This window comes from Adiantum capillus-veneris, chromosome 1 (assembly GCF_014529385.1).
Source record: "Adiantum capillus-veneris isolate H3 chromosome 1, ASM1452938v2, whole genome shotgun sequence".
Lineage (NCBI taxonomy): Eukaryota > Viridiplantae > Streptophyta > Polypodiopsida > Polypodiales > Pteridaceae > Adiantum > Adiantum capillus-veneris.
This window is the reverse complement of record NC_140931.1, coordinates 79,877,963-79,898,936: the sequence shown is the minus strand read 5'-3', so window position 1 is coordinate 79,898,936 and position 20,974 is coordinate 79,877,963. Positions and strand designations below refer to the sequence as shown.

Here is a 20,974-nt window from a genome sequence, read left to right as displayed (position 1 = left end):
CAAGGTTCCTTTTGTTCTTATGGAAGGTAGAGCCTTCCGTTCTTAATGAGAGAATGCTATGATCACAAACAAAGTGAATAGACACTGCGCGTGCGAGTGTATGAGACTGAGAGATAGAGAGAGAAGAGAATACGACACCAAAGACGTTGTAAAACCCTCCTCCAAAGGTCGGCGAGAGTGGTCTACTTATTGATTGCACAAAGTGGTACAATGACGATGCAATGGACTGACGCAACATGGGACTATGCCAGTGACGACAACGACTTTAAGGCTGAAATCTGTAGTCTTCTAACTGCTGAATTTCGGGGCTGTTTCGGTGGCTGAAAATGACTGTTTTGGCTGTGTTTTCGAGGGCTGAATTTAGGGATCCTCTGCAACCAACTAGGACTGAATCTGCTACCGTCTTCAAAGCTGAAAACGCTGCTGCATCTGATGCGATTGAGGCTGAAAACCAAAAACGCTGGGGCTGCTTGCTGGCGTTAGTGAAAACGCTGAAATTCTGGTACTGCTGGCGATGATCTGGAAAACGCTAGGGCTAAGTGTTGATGGCGATCAAGCAAATCTGCAAACGCTAGGTTTTGGGGAGGTGCTGAGGAAATCCCAAAACGCTAGGCTGACTGTTTATGGCGATGAAGAGGAAATCTGCAAACGCCAGGGTTCTGCGGGGGTTCTTGCTGAGAAGGTGCCTGTTGAGGGGGAAGCTCCTGCTGCCTCTTCAACCATTTAGTGCTAACTTGGGTTTGCTTATATATTAACTTAGCAAAATTGCCCTACCTACTTTTGTTGGAAAGTCGCTTAAAAACAATAAGTGAAAAATACCAAAAATAGGAAAATAAGGCTAAATGCACTGGAAAATTCCCCTGATGGATTCTGAAGGGAATACTGATAATCATGCTGTGTGCAACCAGAGGATATGCATCTACACTAAGTGACTGGGCATGCACGGTCTACGAATAGACTCACAAAAGTGCCAGATCACTTCTAAATCTAGACTGACTAGACTGACTGAACCCTGATCATGTTGTAGCTTGTCCACGGACACATAGGGTTGGACGTGACATCCCCTCCTTTTCAAAGTGAGGTACTGGTACCGGACTGCATGGTGTCGAGGGAGATCACCAATAGCATCCGGAATCCTAGAAGGGACTCTTCGCCGGCCCACTCCGATGTGTGGGTCGTACGGTACTTGAACTTCATAAAGGTCTACAACGCTTGCTTCTTTGGGCCGCACCGAAAGTGACACAAAGTCTTCTGTGGCTCCTTCAATGCTTCAACTTCGTCGAGAGTCATGCTTCTTTCTTCTTCAAGAATTTCCTTAGCTGAAAATTCCTGAAACCACTTCCAACACAAAAACATGAACATACCCATTCCATGTAAAGTGAAGGAAAAAAATCTTGTCTTCCTCAAAGACTGTGCATGCAATGTAGATGAACAAAGAGACGGAGTGACAACCCGTTCATCAAATACATGCAAACAATGAGATCGAATCTTTCTCTTTTGATCTAGAGCAATCAACTGTGGCAATTCACAATGGAAGTGCCCACGCTTGGTGCTCATACTTTCATGTGCTCTTTCGGAAACTGTGTCATGCCAAGGAAGAGACATGGAATGTGATTTCCTTACATACGTACTTTTCAACTTTTCATGAAAAATCCGCATACATTCGTGCTTATCCATGAGAGAAACGTGTTCAACATACAATATGTCATGCCTAGGAAAAGGGATCACATAACGATGCTGACTAAAATACAGGAAACGATCACGAATGAAACACTTGTACAATGCGTGTGTATCAATCATGCGAACACATAATACTTCCTGTAAGGGTTCTTTGGACCTAGGCTCGAGAGCCAAGATCGGTGCTTCCAAAATGATCGAATCGTCTTGTGGGGGTTCTTTGGACCTCGACTCGAAAGCCAAGATCGGATCTTCGTGATTGATCGAATCTACAACGAGGTTAGCTTCGCTAGAAAAAGCATCAACTAACACATCATCCTTCTTGTGAACAATCACATCCTTTTCATGCAACTCATCATGCTTGTGAGAAATCACATCTTGATCATGCAAATTATCATGCTTATCATTAACATTCAAATCATCATACAAATCATTGGCATCCAAATCATCATGCTTATCATTGTCCTTCAAATCATCATGCAAATCATTATCATTTAATTCATCATGCTTCTCATAATCATGCAAATCCTGTGTGTCATGCTTTGGAGAAGAAGAGACGGAGAGAGTCTCCTTTTCCCGAATCTCTTGCATCTGTGTCTGAACTTGAGAAAAGAGTCGTAAGAACTCTTTCATGTGTTGGTCGCTCTTTTCTTTGAGGCCTTTGTTCTCGCGATCAAATTCTGCTTGTCTTGCTTTGTTTTCGCGAGCAAATTTGGCTTCACTTTCTTTTTCTTCCAAGTCGTACTGACGGTGTATAGCTGCCATTCCTTCTTTGTATTCACGATCTATGGCTGCCCTTTGTTCTTCGTAGGCCTTTCTTTCTGCCTTTCTTTCTTCGCGTTCGAACTGTCTTTCCTTAAACAACTGCTTCAACTCCTCCATAGAAGTTAGTGCAATCCTTGACGTAGATGGGGAAGGGTCGGAAAAACCTCCTGGTGGGGAAAATTCTTCTTCGCCTCTCTCATGCTCATCACCTCCAAGCGAAGTATCCAATCCGCTTCGAGTGATGACCATTCTGAAGTCGTTGGTTCTTGTGGGTTCTTATGGTCTTGGGTTCTTAAGTTCTCGAGGAACTTGGGTTCTTGGGGGTCTTGGTTTCTTGAGGTTCTTGAGGTTCTTGAGGTTTTCTTTCGCTTGCAATCTGTGTTAGAGAAGGATCTTCTCTTCACCCGAGTTCTGCTCTTTTCCGCGGGCGCACCCCTTGGCGGCCTTGCGCTCACACCAAGGTTGCTTTTTCCCACCTCGCGTCGATTGGCCGGCCGCTAAGTGCACAATCCGCTCTCAATGAGTGAAAAGAGACACAAGGGGAGGCTAGACAAGCCCTTCTTTCTTGGGATTCCTGTCACTCTTCAAAAACACGATTAGGAATCGACACGCCCAAGCGAACTTGGGTTCGTGTGACCTCAACAAGCAAAAAGAATTCTTGTGGTTCTTTTCTTGAGTGATACAGAACACTGCCAAAGCTCTGATACCAATGTAAGGTGCAGCGGAATGATTGTTTGCGCTTTGCTCAAGATGAGTGCTCCGAACTGTGCTCAAGGTTCCTTTTGTTCTTATGGAAGGTAGACCCTTCCGTTCTTAATGAGAGAATGCTATGATCACAAACAAAGTGAATGGACACTGTGCGTGCGAGTGTATGAGACTGAGAGATAGAGAGAGAAGAGAATACGACACCAGAGACATTGTAAAACCCTCCTCCGAAGGCCCCACTCTCGTCGGCGAGAGTGGTCTACTTATTGATTGCACAAAGTGGTACAATGACGATGCAATGGACTGATACAACCTGGGACTATGCCGGTGACGACGATGACGACTTTAAGGCTGAAATCTGTAGTCTTCTAACTACTGAATTTCGGGGCTGTTTCGGTGGCCTGTTTTGGCTGCGTTTTCGAGGGCTGAATTTAGAGATCCTCTGCAACCAACTAGGGCTGAATTTGCTACCGTCTTCAAAGCTGAAAACGCTGCTGCATCTGATGCGATTGAGGCTGAAAACCAAAAACGCAGGGGCTGCCTGCTGGCGTTAGTGAAAACGCTGAAATTCTGGTACTGCTGGCGATGATCTGGAAAACGCTAGGGCTAAGTGCTGATGGCGATCAAGCAAATCTGCAAACGCTAGGTTTTGGGGAGGTGCTGAGGAAATCCCAAAACGCTAGGCTGACTGTTTATGGCGATGAAGAGGAAATCTGCAAACGCCAGGGTTCTGCGGGGGTTCTTGCTGAGAAGGTGCCTGTTGAGCGGAAAGATCCTGCTGCCTCTGCAACCATTTAGTGCTAACTTGGATTTGCTTATATATTAACTTAGCAAAATTGCCCTACCTACTTTTGTTGGAAAGTCGCTTAAAAACAATAAGTGAAAAATACCAAAAATAGGAAAAATAGGCTAAATGCACTAGAAAATTCCCCTGATGAAATCTGATGGATTCTGAAGGGAATACCGATGATCATGCTGTGTGCATCTGTTGCGATTGAGGCTGAAAACCAAAAACGTTGGGGCTGCCTGCTTGCGTTAGTGAAAACGCTGAAATTCTGGTACTGCTTGCGATGATCTGGAAAACGCTAGGGCTAAGTGCTGATGGCGATCGAGCAAATCTGCAAACGCTAGCTATTGGGGAAGTGCTGAGGAAATCCCAAAACGCTAGGCTGACTGTTTATGGCGATGAAGAGGAAATCTGCAAACGCCAAGGTTCTGCGAGGGTTCTTGCTGAGAAGGTGCCTGTTGAGCGGGAAGCTCCTGCTGCCTCTTCAACCATTTAGTGCTAACTTGGGTTTGCTTATATATTAACTTAGCAAAATTGCCACCTACTTTTGTTGGAAAGTCACTTAAAAACAATAAGTAAAAAATACCAAAAATAGGAAAAATAGGCTAAATGCACTAGAAAATTCCCCTAATGGAATCTGATGGATTCTGGAATACTGATGATCATGCTGTGTGCAACCAGAGGATATGCATCTACACTAAGTGACTGGGCATGTACGGTCTACGAATAGACTCACAAAAGTGCCAGATCACTTCTAAATCTAGACTGACTGAACCCTGATCATGCTGTAGCTTGTCCACGGACACAGGGTTGGATGTGTCACGTGACAATGCGTGCTAACTAATCACTCGTACACATAATACTTCCTGTGGGAGTTCTTTGGACCTCGACTCAAGAGCCAAGATCGGTTCTTCGTGATTGATTGAAACTTCCTGAGAGGGTTCTTTGGATCTCGACTAGAGAGCCAAGATCGGTTCTTTGTGATTGATCGAATCTGCAATAAGGTTAGCTTCACTAGAAAAAGTATCAACTAAACCATCATCCTCGTGAACAATCACAATTTCTTCCTGCAAATCATCTTGCTCGTGAATAATTACATCTTGATCATGCAAATCATCATGCTCGTGAATAATCACATCTTGATCATGCAAATCCTGTGTGTCGTGCTTTAAAGAAGAAAAGACTGAGAGTTTCCTAATCCTTTGCCATTTGTGCCTGCTCTTGGTTTTCATGCTTTATGGCTACCATCCTTTCGTTGTGTTCTGCCCTTCTTTCTGCTTTTCTTGCTTCGCGCTCTAACTTCCTGTCCATCATCGTCTTGTCGAAAGCCTCCATAGGAGTTAGTGCAATCCTTGGCGTAGATGGGGAAGGGGGAGGGTCGGAAAAACCTCCTCGTGGGGAAAACTCTTCTTCACCACCCTCATGCTCATCACCTTCATGTGAAGTATCCATTCCGCTTCAGGTGATGACCATCCACTGAAGTCTTGGGTTCTTAAGTTCACGAGGAACTTGGGTTCTTGTGGATCTTGGTTCTTGGGTTCTTGAGGGTCTTGGTTCTTGGGTTCTTGCGGGTCTTGAGGTTCTTCTTTCGCTTGCAATCTGTGTTAGAGAAGGATCTTCTCTTCACCCGAGCGATACTCTTCCCTGCGAGCGCACCCCTTGGCGGCCTTGCACTCACACCAAGGTTGCTTTTTCCCACCTCACGTTGATTGGCCGGCCGCTAAGTGCACGGTCCACTCTCAATGAGTGAAAAGAGGCACAAGGGGAGGCCGGTCAAGCCCTTCTTTCTTGGGTTTCCTGTCACTCTTCAAAAACACGATTAGGAATCGACAAGACCAAGAGGTCTTGGGTTACGTGCAACCGCAACAAGCAAAGAAAAATTATGTGGTTCTTGTGGTTCTTTCCTTGAGTGATACAGAACACTGTCAAAGCTCTGATACCAATGTAAGGTGTGACGGATGAGAATGTTGAACTTTGCTCAAGATGAGTGCTCCGAACTGTGCTCAAGGTTCCTTTTACTTAAGGAAGGGAGAGCCTTACGTCCTTTAATGAGAGAGTGCAAGTGATCACAAACAAAGTGGATAAACACTGTGAATGAAGGTGCTGAGATTGAGAGAGAGAGAGAGAGAGAGAGAGAGAAGAATACGACACTAGAATGTTTTCAAACCCTCCTACGAAGGCCCCACTCTCTATGGCGAGAGCGGTCTACTATTGATTGCACAAATATCTCTATAATGCTTGGACTTGCCGACGATGTCGACGACGATGAGGACGACAATGAAACGGGCTGAAATCTGAAAACGCTAATGGCTGAAATCTGCAAATCTTTATCTGCTGAATTCTGACTCTATGTCGGTGACGATGTTGATGACGATGATGTGACGACGACGCGCTGAAAATGCAGATGCTGAAATCTGCGTTTTCCGGCCTGAAACTGCAAACGCTCATTGATCTGACCGTGCGGCAAGGATCTGCTACGGGAAGGTGAGATCTGCGAGGTTTAGGACTTCTACTGCGGGGTCTAGGAGCTGAATACTGAAAACGCTGAGGCTATGGCTGAATCTGTCGCGGTATATCTGCAAAATGCCGAGGCTGATCTACAAATCAAAAACGCTAGGGCTGAATGGGGGTCTGCTGCAAAAACGCTAGGCTTCTGCTGGTTCTGCTACCGCCGGGCTGATCTGCAATGCAAAAACACCAGGGCTTGGTGATGGCTAAAAACGCTGGGCCTTCCTGATGAAAAACGCCAGGCTTGCTGCCGGGAAGGTCTTGCTCAGAAGGTGCATGTTGAACAAGGTGTTCCTGCTGCCTCTTCTGCCAAAAAGTGCTAGCGCTAGGGTTTCTTATATACTGGCTTGCTAAATTGCCCTACCCAATTTCCCAACAAAGTCACTTATTAATAATAAGTGAAAAATGGCTAAAATAGGGAAAATAGGTTTTCTCTACTGTAAAATGCTCCTGATGGGTTATGATGGTAATCTGATGATCATGTTGTGTGCAACCAGAGGATATGCATCTACTCTAAGTGTCTGGACATGAACGGTCTGTGAACAGACTCACAAAGTGCCAGAACACTTCCTAAGCTAGGCTGATTGAATTGAATTGAACCCTTGCCATGAAGTAGCTTGTCCACGTACACATAGGGTTAGGTGTGCACGTGACAGCGCGTGTGGGTTCTACTTTGTTTTAAGGGTTTATGCCCCTCGGTTAGGTCTTATAAGTTGTCAAGGGTTAGGATTTTTAATCTTACCCCATTTGTTATTTGGCCACTCGACGAAGATCCGTAAGTTGGGAAACCCTTTGTGCTTCTCCTTCTCCTGCTTGGTTTTAGGCCCCTTGGCCGAGATCTGCAGGTTGGCCAGGGTTAGGCTCACGGAGTCCTATCCCTCTGAGTCTTCAGTGGTTGACACGTCGACAGTTTGTGACACTAGTCGAGAACTCTTGATGCACATAGATCTCTATGTAGTCATCTCATCCTTCCGGAAACCTTCATGCACTCACAATAGTATCCAATCATCTCATCTCTTGGCCAGGGTTAGGCTCACGGAGTCCTATCCCTCTGAGTCTTCAGTGGTTGCCACGTCAACAGTTTGTGACACTAGTCGAGAACTCTTGATGCACATAGATCTCTATGTAGTCATCTCATCCTTCCGGAAACCTTCATGCACTCACAATAGTATCCAATCATCTCACCGAGATAGCAATCTTTACGCACTAGAATCACATTCAGTTAGCCATCACGTCCAGATCTCACCGATCTCTAACAGAAGTCCAGATACACTAAACTCATCAAATCAATCATCAAACAAAATGTTGTAAACATTTCATCTTTTCAACACATACTCTAACAACACACATGAAAGAGCACATGTAAACAAGACTCAAGTTCAATCTAGAAAATTTTCAATTCAACGTACATCTGTTCATAAAGTCATTCCACTGAAGAGCGTTAGTATCCCTAAAATCTCATGGAGAAATTAGTGACTTTATTCAATCTAGGCAATCTGTGACAAAGAAGTGGAGTGGCTCCCCTCTTGTGCAACACACACCGCACCTCTGTTGGTTGCTGCTCGTCCCCCCCCCCCCCCCCCCTTTCGCGTTCATTGGCACATCATTCTGAATCTTTAGAACTCTCTAATGAACTATCGTTTGATTCCCTTAGTTCTTTCTTTGGACACTTCGCGAAGACTTCACCACAACCACGACACTTGCCATCTTTGAAGTATTCAGCACGCTGCTCTTCTTGCCAATTTGGGCCCTTTGAATTTCTTCTTCTAATTCTTGACCTTCTTCTTTTCCTTGGAAGACTCTCTTCCAGTTGACTTGGACCCTAGCCTATTCGTCGGATAGGTCAAAGAGCCGGATGCATACCACAGCCTTCCTTGGCATGTCCCATAAGCCTCTGGATAGATTCTAACTTTTGCTTCAAGCAATACGGCCAAATCTCCTTTGGAAGTCCACAACAAAACCGCTCTACTTGCTCCTTGAAGGTGATCTTCCAGAAAAAAGCTACGGGCAAAAAGATATCCCAAAACCTCTGGCAATAATCAACCAAAGAGTCTTCCTTCGTCATCTTGAGATGATGCCAAGCCGTGATGACATCCTCTTCATACTCATCCATTAACAATGCCGAAGTGAAGATTCTGTTGAATTTGATCCACTTCTTAGGTGCTTCTTTGTGCCACAACAAAGTAGACCACCATGTTTGTGCGTTACCTTTCAGAAAAGACGCCGCCTTTCGTACCTTGGAGGCTGTCGAGAAATGACCTCCCGAGAAAGCAATGTCAAACTTCTGTATAAATGCAAGAGCTCGATGGGTATCCTTGAAGCCTGCAAATGTGTCAAACTGAACTGGTTGACCCCCATCCTTGAACTCCTTGGTCTTCTTACTCTTTTTCTTCTCCACTGCCAAAAGAGGACAAGGTCGCCTCCTCTAAACTGCTAAGTTGCTTTCTAGACTTTTTCTTGGATCTACTTTTCTTGGTCTTTCTCCACTTCTTCCGCTTTTTCTCATCCTCACTAAAACTAGAGAAAGAGGAGCTCTTAGATTTACTAGTCACCTCAAAAGTCGATTTCCAACCCAAATAACCAGGGTAATCCGCTGGTTTGCTTTTGTTCCGAGAGTGCTTTGTGCTTTCATCGACTAACTGATCTTCTTATCAAGAGCTCTGTCAAACTCTTCTTGCAAGTACAGTTTTCGCTTTTCTGCACTTGGCTTTGCTTTCGGCTTCATTGCCGACTTGAGAGGTGAATGGACAGTGTCTCGCCATCGTGAGTGAACCTCGTCAAGTGGATGATTCTTCAAGTTCTTCACATACTTTAGGTCCTTGGAGTACTTGATCATTCTTTTCACACACGTGTCAACTTGGAGTTAACGACTGTACTCCGACTTGTCTAGACCCCCTACCGGAAATTTGCCACGATCTCCAGAATCTCCGTTGCTTCCTTTTGTTCCCCTATTGGGATTGGGGTTTTCATCTCGTCGTAGACAAGTCATTGGGCGGGTGTCGTCTCTGTCACTTCACGGGTACAACCCATGTGCGCTGCTAAAAAGGATCGGATCCTCCGTAGAAGAAGAATTGAAGAAGAATTGTCCAGGCTCCGATACCACTATTACTCGTTTGGATGCTCCGAGCGAGTAATCAATAGCAACACGTGAACAAAAACTGCAAACAACTGAACTTGAAAAGAGAGAGAGAGAGAGAGAGAGAGAGAGAGGAGTCGACACAAAGAGGCAAAGTTCCGCTTCCATAAGCACGGGCCCCAAAGACTGGCACCCCTTTCAATATTTCTTTCTTGATTAACGATCACAAAGGTACAACTCCCGAGGGTCCAACTCTCTGTGACTCTGCCTCCAGGTGCTCTTCCAGAGAGTGGCCCCAAGGGATCCTTATGAACAGTACATGAGTTGCCTAAAAGCAAAACCCCAAAAGCATCGAGTTTCAAAAGCACTTGCTCCCAAAAGCTACCGACTCCAAAAGGGTGGCAAACCGTACACAACTGCCACGTCAACGCTTTTCGCTTTTGCGGCCAGAGTGCCACGTCATCATGCTACCCACGTTTTTCGCTTTTTCAGTCAGCGAGCCACAACAATTTCTTTTCACTTATGTATTTAAGGTCCATACACTCTCTCTCTCTCTCTCTCTCTCTCTCTCTCTCTCTCTCTCTCTCTCTCTCTCAAATCTTGAGTTCAACTCTCCTCGTCGGATAGATCTTTAAGGTCTCTTCGCATAGTTTCCTACGACGTTAAAATCCTCTTCTTCTCAGGTGTGTGTGTGTGGGTGCGTGGGTGTGTGCTAATAAGAAAAGGAAAATGGTATAACCTTTCTATCACCCAAGTGTGGTAGATTGGTTATGCCATTTCCCTCTTGAATAACAAGTCTTGAGTTCAACTCTCCTCGTCGGATAGATCTTTAAGGTCTCTTGGAATAGTTTCCAACGACATTAAAATTCTCTCCTTCTTCTTCTTCTTCTTCTTCTTTTTTTTCTTCTCTCTCCATTTGCTTTTCCTTGTGTTTAAAATTCTCTTCTTCTTCTTCTTCTTCTTCTTCTTCTTCTTCTTCTTCTCTCTCCATCTGCTTTTTCCTTGTGTTTTTCTCTCTCCTCCTCTATGGTTAGAACTACGGTGTGATTGGATTGTTCGATGTTTACTCTCTCAAATTGTATGATTGTTTGAGCATATGCAAGGTGGAATGTCTGCTGATTTCTTCTCTGTTTAATGCGAGAGGTGATATCAATGGTTATAATGACGAATTTAGTCAACAAGACATCTATGAGAGGTCAACAAGACGTGGATGTCATGGCTATATGATTCGTGCACAATTTATGTATGAGGTCTCAATGGAGATAGGTGTGAATTAGATAGTCAATTGTTGATTGTAATTCGTGCTAGTGCATGCTTCAAGATTATTTTGTCTTGTATGTGATGGTTAGGGCATGTATGCCTGGAGTCAATGTCTACTGACTCCTGGTTTTCTTACTGTTTTGCAGCGTAATAGAGGGCAATTACTCTTCTTTGAGGGGAAAGAGGGCCCGGTGTGGGGGGGGGGGGGGGGGGGGGGGGGGGGGGGGGGGGGGGGGGGGGGGCGGGGGGGCATGACCCAACCACTCTGGCCCTTCTTACACAATTTTCTTGTGTAGGATCATTATTTTAAATGCAGTCATCCATAATCAAAATGTCAGATATCAATTTCTCCGATTGCTGGCAATCCCTGAGAGAGTGTTGCAGAGATCAAAGGTTTCCTCGACACTCGCTTGCGCTTACAAATTCACACACACCTCCTCATTGACCGTCACACTCAAGAACAGGCAGAGAGAGAGAGAGAGAGAGAGAGAGAGAGAGAGAGAGAGAGAGAGAGAACCTCCAACAAGCCCGATGCCAGCGCCAACCCCACAACCGATGCCATAGCCAAAGCCGGGACCAAGTCGGCCCAGCTCGGGAGTTTCCAGAACAGGAAGCTTCCAGCGAAGTGGGCTCTTGTGCGTGGGCGAATTGGGCGCCATAGCCGACGGCACATCAACAGGGTCAAACGTGAAGAGTCGAGAGAGCGGGTTGCTGAACGGTTGGGTCGTCCAACAGGCGGCCAGGAGGGCCAGGCCAGTACACAAACTCCATTCGAGGTAGGACCCCTATAAGGGGTATGAGCCTCCCGAGAACGGCCACGGGAGGGGACCCCCCACCTAGACACGCTAGCCTCACTCCACGCACTCGCGCACCGTGGAGACTCCACGCGAGGTTCCCCGGGGCACGCTATGACCCTCCGTGAGTGCGGCGGAGCTTGAGGCTACGTGGGGCTAGGGACCCGGAACGCAAGACCCGCGAAACGCAAACGGCCGTCGAACCATGGAACGTAACCACGCCCGAGCCGGCCCCGTCCGAGCCGGGCCCCCGTGAAGGCAATTCGACCCGAGCCGGTCCCGTCCGAGCCGGGCCCTCCTGAGCCGGTGCCGTCCGCGCCAGGACCCCTTGAAGCAACACCTCGACCCGAGCCGGTCCCGTCCGAGCCGGGCCCTCCTAAGCCGATGCTGTCCGCGCCAGGATCCCTTGAAGAAACACCCCGACCTGAGCCGGTCCCGTCCGAGCCATGCCCTTGAAGACAAAACACCCCCTCCGCGACGCGCCCAGATTCTGGGGCGTCACAACCCCATCCGATTTTATACTTTTTTTAATTAAGATTCTAAGAGATTCTCTCTCTCTCTCTCTCTCTCTCTCTCTCTCTCTCTCTCTCTCTCTCTCTCTCTCTCTCACACACACACACACACACACACACACACACACAGAGCCTCTCAGCAATCTATTATTAGCGAACTAGTCTCTTTCTAAAATTAGAGTCTCGAAGGAGTCTTGTTGGCTCTACATAAACTGGCCAGCAGAGCTTTGTCTTGTTTTCACCAAATGCGAACAGAAGGGCACACACTAGTTGTAAGCTCTGCTTAAGATGTTTAAGACAACACTAAGTTGTTGTTTCCAGTGCTCCCAACAAAAAAAATCCCATCGTTGCACTATTAAGACCTAGACACCACCAAGCTCTTCAACACGATCTTGACAAGCACTAGCCCAAGGTGAGGAGATCTACAGCTCCATCTACCCATTGTCTCCAAGAATTTGCTCAAGGCCTATGGTCGTACACAAGATGTTAGGAGATTTTGGGTGGAGGGGGATCTAAGAGGTAATATGTATTTTGTTATAAACCCATAGCTCGGCAATGCTCCTAGGAGGATGACGACCTAGCTCACCACCCAGTCTTAGAGGAGAATAGGGAAGCCTTCCCATTCCCAGGCTTTATAGTGTGTGGCTTGCCGTCCACACTTGCCCCGTCGCCCATGCACTTCGACACGGGCATCCTCACCACTAAACCTCAGATGGCACCGTGCCGTGGTGCTCCGGCCACAGTTCCGACCGTCATCCGATCGGCCATCCGTCACAAGGTATATGTGACATTACCCCCCCCCCCCCCCCCCCCTTATAAAGAGTTTTCATCCTCAAAAACAACATGGGAAAATCTCTTAGCAATCGCACTACGACGTTCCCAAATTGTCGCTTCTTCGTCTAAATCTATCCACTTAACTAGTATCTCCTAGTACACTTTCTGATGGATTTGTCGATCTCGATACCGTAAAATCCTTTCCAAATCATGTGGTATCTTTGATGGCTCTATTAAGTTGATGAAAATCTGGAGAAACTACGTTCTCCAATCCATAAACTGAATTCTTTAGTTTCCTAACATGGAAGATAGGGTGAACTTGAGAACTCTGGAGTAACTCAAGCGTGTAGGCAACATTCTCAATCTTCTTACGGACTTTAAAGGGACCACAGTATCTAAGAGAAATTTTATCGCACTTTCACATTTTCATGGTTTTTGACTTCACAAGAACCTTCAAGAATACAAAGTCACCTTCTACAAAGGTAACTTTCTTCGTTCTTTGTCATCATACGTCTTTACATGATCTTGTGCACTACACATGCTTTCCTTTGCTTCCTTCAGCATATCATTCATATCTTCAAGGAAGTCCTTGATAGATTGAATCTTCTCCCTGTCTAAGCCTACAACCATAGGAGATCTCGGCCTAAAACCATACATCAACATGAATGGTGTAAATCCTGCTGAATATTTGGAATTGTTGTAAGAAAACTACCAAATCTTCCCAATTAGATTGCTTCTTACTTACATAAGAACTCAACTTGTCCTCTAGGTTTGGTTAACTCTTCCTTATATAAGAACACAACATGTCCTCTAACTCTTTCCGTTTGACCATGAGACTGTAGATGATCTGTTGTACTTATACTCAAAGTAGTATCTAGCTTTTTGAAGATTTTTGAAAAAAGTGACGATTGAACTTCCTTCATGGCAAAAAACTTTGCCATGTTGGTTAACCTTTCCACTACCACCTACATTGAGTCATTACCTCAACTAGTCTTGGGAAAACTGGTAATGAAGTCCATGGAAATGCTTTCCCATTTCCCTTTAGGAATCTCCAAAGGATGGAATAGGCCCCCAACCTTGAGATGCTCATGTGTTTTTACCTGACAATTAATACATTTGTAGCGCATAAGTTTGGACGCCCCTAAATAAACTAGGCCAATGATTTTTTCTTGCAAGTACGCGTTGTCAATGGAGTAGAGTAAGTACCCGTTGTCGATGGAGTAGAGTAAGTACACGTTGTCAATGGAGTAGTTAGCATACTTCTCTCCCTAACGAAGTTTATCAACCCCCTTGAAGCCGTAACCATCAAAGGCGATAAAGGGCCTATGTCAGAGCTCTCCGACTCCAAAATATACCCCGAGACTTGGTTAGTCTCTTCGGACTAGCTCTCACTCCGCTACTTGTCACAACTGCGGCCAATTGCTTCAGACTAGCACTCCATGCCCACGAGGAAGGTGGTCGCGTCTGTGAGATGGTGTGATCACATACATTGCATCAGACCCTTGTAAAATATGGATCGTGCTCACATAAGCCACATAATGACTTGAAGAATTCGTTTTTGAAGACTGTGAAGATTAATTCATTAATTTGTGGCATGTGACTAAGTGCATTCACCACTATGTTATATTTACCTCTCTTATAATGCACCGAGCTTTTCGTTCATTCAATTTCTAACTTGAAATCCATTTCAAACTTTCATTGTCTGTCCGGACCTCAAAAGTGGCACCATCTAAATAGTGTCTTCACTTTTTAAGTACGGATCCAATGGCTTCATTACTTGTGTCCCCTTTGCAGAAGTGCAAATCCAATGTCTTCATTACTTGTGTCTGTCTCCAAGACAAACGCCTCATTCAAATCAACTATAGTCAGTGTAGGTGCAACTGCTATAGCCACATAAAGCTTCTCAAAGATTTTCTATTGGGCTTCCCACAACTTATAGTTTTACTTTTTTCTCGCGGGATTCACCATGGAAAACTTACCGCACCACGTAAGTGCAGGGGAGGGGGGTTTATTTACAAGTTGCATAAGCGTATAAGTTAGGGATAGGCCCCTAATAATTTATCTCCCAAGCTTAAAAATAAGGGAGGGGGTATCATATTTATGGGGGGGTTGGGGGGGGGGGGGGGGGGGGGGGGGGGGGGGGGGCCTGACCCGAGTTGATTACTTGTAATGATTGGTCACCGGTGTAAAATAGAACTCGGAGAAATTTTGGGAAAGTGTTTTTATCAGGACACACATCAAATTTTGCATCAATCCGGTCATAGATAAGGGCTGATTTGGAGCAGTTCAAGCATTGATTTACACTAGCTTTGCATGAGTCAAAATTGGATGAGTAGCCAGAGTGTAGGCTAATTGCACATAGTTTGAAATTTAAACTAAGACACATTGAGGGTACATCTAGTTATCAATAGAAGTGGTTCCTTAGTACGTTTCCAGTCACTATGCTATACACTCTTTGACTATTTTTACTCAGTTAGATAATGTGAGACCTAAATTTTATATGTAAGATAGGGGTATGATAGTTTTCTTAATTGATTGTCGTATAAGCGTAGAAAGGGGGGTCATATTCCCTAAAATGATTCGTATATAGGGGTTTTATCAAATTTGTCCGCTCGCAGGTGGCGTCCCGTTTTGTATATAGAATGAATCCCTCGGGACTTTTTTATCTCAACTAGTCCGTCAACAGGGCTACAATCTTCATGTACTCCTTCACATAATGTCCATAGAACCCCAAAATACAAGAAAAATTTGCAGTTCTTCGAGATTTCTTGGTGCTGGCGACCTCAGAATAGCTTCTACTCTTTCAAGCTCCATCCCGCGTTCTCTCTACAGCAGATATAATGTGACCAAGATAATGAATCTCATTCTCAAAAAAATCACATTTGCCTTCCTTTGAAATAGTTTATTTTTTCTCAATAATTCAAACACTAAATGATCTAAGTGTTCTTTTTGAGATTTGATGTAGACTAGTATGTTATCTAGGAAAACTACTACAAATTTTTATAAGTATGGACGCAAAATACTGTCCATAATCATCATAAATGCTTGGTGCATTGGTTAGCCCAAATGGCACAATAAAAAATGCAAATTGTCCAAAACGTGTCTTGAATGTTGCCTTCGCAACATCTTCTAGTCTAATTTAAGGTGATGATAATTGGATCTCATGTCTATCTTTGAAAAATAATTTGGCCCAAAGAGTTGATCAGACAACTTATCCATACACGGCATTGGATATTTGTTCTTAATTGTTATTTGATTAAGAGCTCTATAATCTACGCACATTCGCATAGATCCATCCTTCTTCTTTACCAGAAGAATAGATGATGCCCACAAACTAGAACTAGGCCTCATAAAGCCATTGTTCAAGTATTCCATTAAATGTTTTTCCGCTTCTGGTGCCTTGGAGTGGCATAATCTATAAGCAAGTTTACTTATAGGTTTCATACTTGGCATAAAATCGACGCCATGGTATGCTTTCTGAGATGGCGGCAAGTCATTCAGTAAATCACCAGGAAATACATCTTGAGACCCCTCTAATAAATTCATTAAAGCATCTACATACTTTTTCTTAAGGGTCTCTTTTGCCTTGGATTTTTTCGTCTTAGAATCGCACGCATGCCACACAAGGTTCTCAAACATTGGGTTTCGTTCAAGCCTATCTTTTTTACTGTGCTTGTCTATACAAACATTACCTAAAGTTTTAACTACAAAATTTATTACTTTTATTTTCAATAGCAGAAGTTAAAAGAAGGTAACAAGAAAATATCTTTGCTAGATGGCCTCTGCGGACTGCTCTATGTGGCTCCACGAAAGAAGTGAGAGAGGTAGAGGGGACACTACGGTCACCCTCTAGGGTGATGACCCTACCATCCTATTCAAACTATAGCATGTTCCACAAATAACTCCAAACTAGATTGGGACCTAGGCTGTACAGTCACTCCCTACATAGGTATACATTTTCTCTAGCCAAGTGCATGACGAGAAAGTCGAGCGAAGCCTCATAATCCTGCATGGCTAATGGAACTCCCAAGACTACGGTATACCATACCGTCTTATCATAACCATTGGCCAACCCAATGATATACTCATGATCGCTCACGGTCTCAATCAACCTTAACTTCTTAACTAACAAGTAATTCAAGAAGTTATGGCTAACTCCATCGTCTACGAAAATAATGACTCTACTACCACCTACAGTGCCATACATGCACACCATGCATGAGAGCCTACGTTAGGCTCTGCATAAGCTAATGCCACCGAACAAGCATGACACTCATGACAGTGGCACATAGTCATCTCCATGAACTAGTCAAAACTGTGAGGAAGCCTCTGCACCATATGCAATTGCCTATAGGATGTACCATCTCTCTTGGGCTCATTGCCACTAGTAGTAGCTCAAAGTATTGGATACTCATTCTTGGTGTGCCCTACCTCATTGCAGCTAAAGCAATGATTTTTCTTTCTCGCTTTAACATAATTATCTTTTTTATGGATTTCAGACTCTCTTTTCTTTTTAAATGGCTAACTCCATTGTCTATGAAAATAGTGACTCTACTACCACCTACGGTGCCATACATGTGCACCATGTCATGAGAGCCCACACTAAGCTGCTGCTTAGCTGGTGTCACCGAGAAAGCATGACGCTCATGACAATGGCACACAGTCACCTCCATGAACTATTCAAAACTGAGAGGAAGTCTCTGCACCATATGAAATTTCCTAGAGGATATGCCATCTCTCTTGGGCTCATTGTCACTAGTACTAGCTTTAAGTTTAAGACACTCACTCTTGGTGTGCCCTACCTCATAATAGCTAAAGGAACGGTTTTCCTTTCTCGCTTTAACATAGTTCTCTTTTTTATGGATTTCAGACTCTCTTTTCTTTTTAAATGGTTGTGGTTTTTTAGTCCAACGACCACCCTGAATCCCTCAGTCCATCCTCTCTCCTTGCCTCTCACGACGGAACCCTTTACTTTAAACCTCAATCCCTTTTTCTCTTTATCTCTAGCCCTACCTACCCATCTTGCGCACCACGGCACTTTATGTCATCATAAATTTGTACATATTTGATTGCCTTGGATAAGTCTTTCAGCTGAAGAGGCTCAAAGTACTCAATTTAAACATTTGTGAGGCCTCTTTTGAAGCCTCGCAGCATCTAGAATGCATCGATCCCTTTCAACTTGAGTATTATCTCTCTATAGTCTGAGATGTGCTGAGTTAGGGACTTGTTCTCCATTGAGAACTTATCCCATACTCACAATTTCTCTCTTCTTTGTTGCCTCGGAAGAATTCCTTTCAAAACATCATTTTGAACTCCGCCCAAGTGGTAGGATGAGTAGTCAAATTCATCCACAACTTGTATGCCTTTCTAGTCAACAAGAGGCTAGCCCCTACTTGTTTTTGTAGCGCATGAATGTCCGATCATTCCCTAGGAACATATTCGCTAAATCTTTGTTCCGCTCTCTTTCATCACCTCCAAAGCTAAGCAATTTGAAGTCCTTGAGTATGAACGAGGATGTCTCTGTGGACGGCCCCGTAGGCAAGTCGGCCTCTAGACTCCCGTGACTATGGACAAGTCTACCCTCACTCACGCCACGAGAGTCCTCCTACTATGAGGAATAGGAGAGCCTACCAAAGCAGTTATCAATGCATCTAGGCGCATGGATATGCTGTGTAACAACATGACTACATCAGTGTAGACCTTCTCTAGGTGGACCTTCTCTAGGTGGACCTTCTCTAGGTGGTCAATTTTGTGTTAAAATTAACATCCCACTAGAGAACTCTGCCTCTATCAGGATGTTGGGGTCAGCTAGGTCATAGTTCTCATCATCATCATCCCCCTGAGCGATGTCGATCTCCATAAAGTGTGGGTCATCGTCCACAGAGGAGGCTCATTCGGGTTGGCGGCCTCTATAGGCGCGCCGAGTCCAAGGGCGGGGCCTATGAACATTGGAGGGCATTTGTGGGTCACTAGCGAGCACACTTCTAAACGAGAGAGAACCTAGCATCGATGGCATGACAACTCGGTCAAGGTTAAGCCCGCAACCCATAGAACTAGAGGGTGGTAGGGATACATTACGATGGGCATACATTTTTTTATTTTATTTTATAGCAAATTAAGTGTGGGAGAAAAACAAAACAATGGAGATTTGCAAAGAAACGCTAAGTAATGAGCAATGGGGAAAATAGTCACCCTCCTTTTTTTAGAGCGACGATGTGTCGTAGTATCCAGTGTGGGATTCGGCCTGCCAAGAGCTTCTTCTTTGTATTGCTATGTCGTTGTGTATTTCATAGCCGAACTTTGCTTGTGGATAAATCTCCTTGGAAAAACTCCTTGTTGCGCACACACATGAAGAACCCTTAGTTTAGCTTAGCACTTTGAAGCTTTTGCATTAATTAGTTCTCTATGGATACACAGAAGAGAGAGGGAAGTATTGGCAAAGGTGGCGATGACGGTGGCGGTGGCAAGTAGTGGCAGTGTTGGCAGCGACATCTAGCAGGCGACGAACGACGATCGTTGGCATCGCTATAATTGGTGACGTTGGTGGTAGTCGACGGTGACAACAACTGGTAGAGAGGGAGAGATGGAGTTGGGTGCCATGGTAGTAGACTGTAGTGAGGGGCGTGTTATAGCAGTGGATCAGCAACACAAGGGCATCGACAGGCACGCAAGGCGGGTGAGAGGAGAGAGAGCGAGAGTGTGTGGCGAGCGGCGGCGAGAGGGAGAGTGCCGAGAGAGAGGGGAAGTTCTCATTGTGTAGCCATGGTGCATGAGCTCTGTGTCATGTCATGGTGCTAGATAATTAGGTTTCATGTCATGAACCTGCAACATCTCTTCAATGGCAATATGAGCATTAATTGAAATTGTGTTCTATACACCATCTTCCTTTTGTAAAAATGTGGGAAAGTCATGTTTTTAACTCATTTTTTTCCTTAATTAGATGTATGGATCACTCAGTATTTTGTTTGCTCAAAAAAGTTTGCTCAGGGTTTCGTAAAACTTGTTGTCATCGATGTCAACATAGCTTAGATTATGGGAATAGAGGAACCTGATTAGCCATATTTGGATTGCTCATGTTGGAGAAGTAAGAGTCAAGTAGCAAATCTTCTACTTGTAGGCTCTATGTATTCCACACACACACACACACACACCTTTAAGCAGTATATTATGGGTGGGTCCAAATCGTGCAAGCTAGGTATGGGGAGGTAGGCGACTGTTTTTGTTAGAGGAGTGGGGGTTGTGGGGGTGATTCACTCGTAGTGATGTGTAAAAAGAACCCACCATATTCCTATACAAGTGGTGGGACATTTTTATCCATGTGACATGCCATGTCGTTGTGAGGTTTGGACAAAATTTTAGCTTAGTCCCTTACATATGCATAATTGCCTCAAAAAAACATCTTTATTCATGATGAGCCATTTAGCATAATCCACGCTTACAATTCCCCCCCCCCCCCCCCAAGATGTATCCCTAGGTGTGAGATCCTAAGGCTAGTGAGAGGGTTAATCCATTTTCTTAGCTAGGCATCTCTCATACAGTCATTATGTGTGTGATATTGCCCTCCATCCTTCCTACACTAGGTGTAATATAGGTGTCTCTTGAGGGGTACTAGGCCCCCTTATGGAGCACTAGGTGGCTCTGAGGGGGCCCTAGGCCCCCTAGGTGTAATATAGGTGGCTCTGAGGGGGCACTAGTCCCCCTCAGGGAGCTAGTGCCCACTATTGAGTAAAGTTAATACAAATGGAACATCATTAAATTTCTAAGTGGTAATTTGTAGATACCCTTTTATTAGTCTTCATAGCCTGAGCCTTTCAAGTCCATTGTTTAAAAAATTATCATACAAGCCTTTTGATGTCATGGGCAACATGTATATGTGAGGAGTTGGAAAAAAGGATTGTAAGGTGAATGGTGAGTTTGATCGCCTACAAGGCTAGACTTGTTGCAAAAGGTTATGCACAACAAAGAGGCATTGACTTTGAAGAGACTTTTGCTCCCACTTGTCATATGACTACTGTTCATTTTCTATGTGCATTGGTAGTTCACTTTGAATGGAATGTGCATCAATCAAAAGTTGTTATAGCTTTCTTGAATGGTGATATATTTGAGGAATTATATG

General features: G+C 44.6%; 1 protein-coding gene across 1 annotated transcript in view; it reads right to left on the bottom strand.

The window, feature by feature from the left end:
* The window catches only part of LOC147465039 (uncharacterized), a 58,220-nt gene extending 46,659 nt beyond the window's left edge, over nt 1-11,561 (bottom strand). Inside the window, exon 1 of the mRNA XM_086517631.1 lies at nt 11,296-11,561. Coding sequence (XP_086373757.1) covers nt 11,296-11,437 — 142 coding nt within the window. The 5' untranslated portion in view covers nt 11,438-11,561. The remainder of the gene's footprint in view (nt 1-11,295) is intronic.
* Between the last annotated feature and the right edge of the window lie 9,413 nt (nt 11,562-20,974).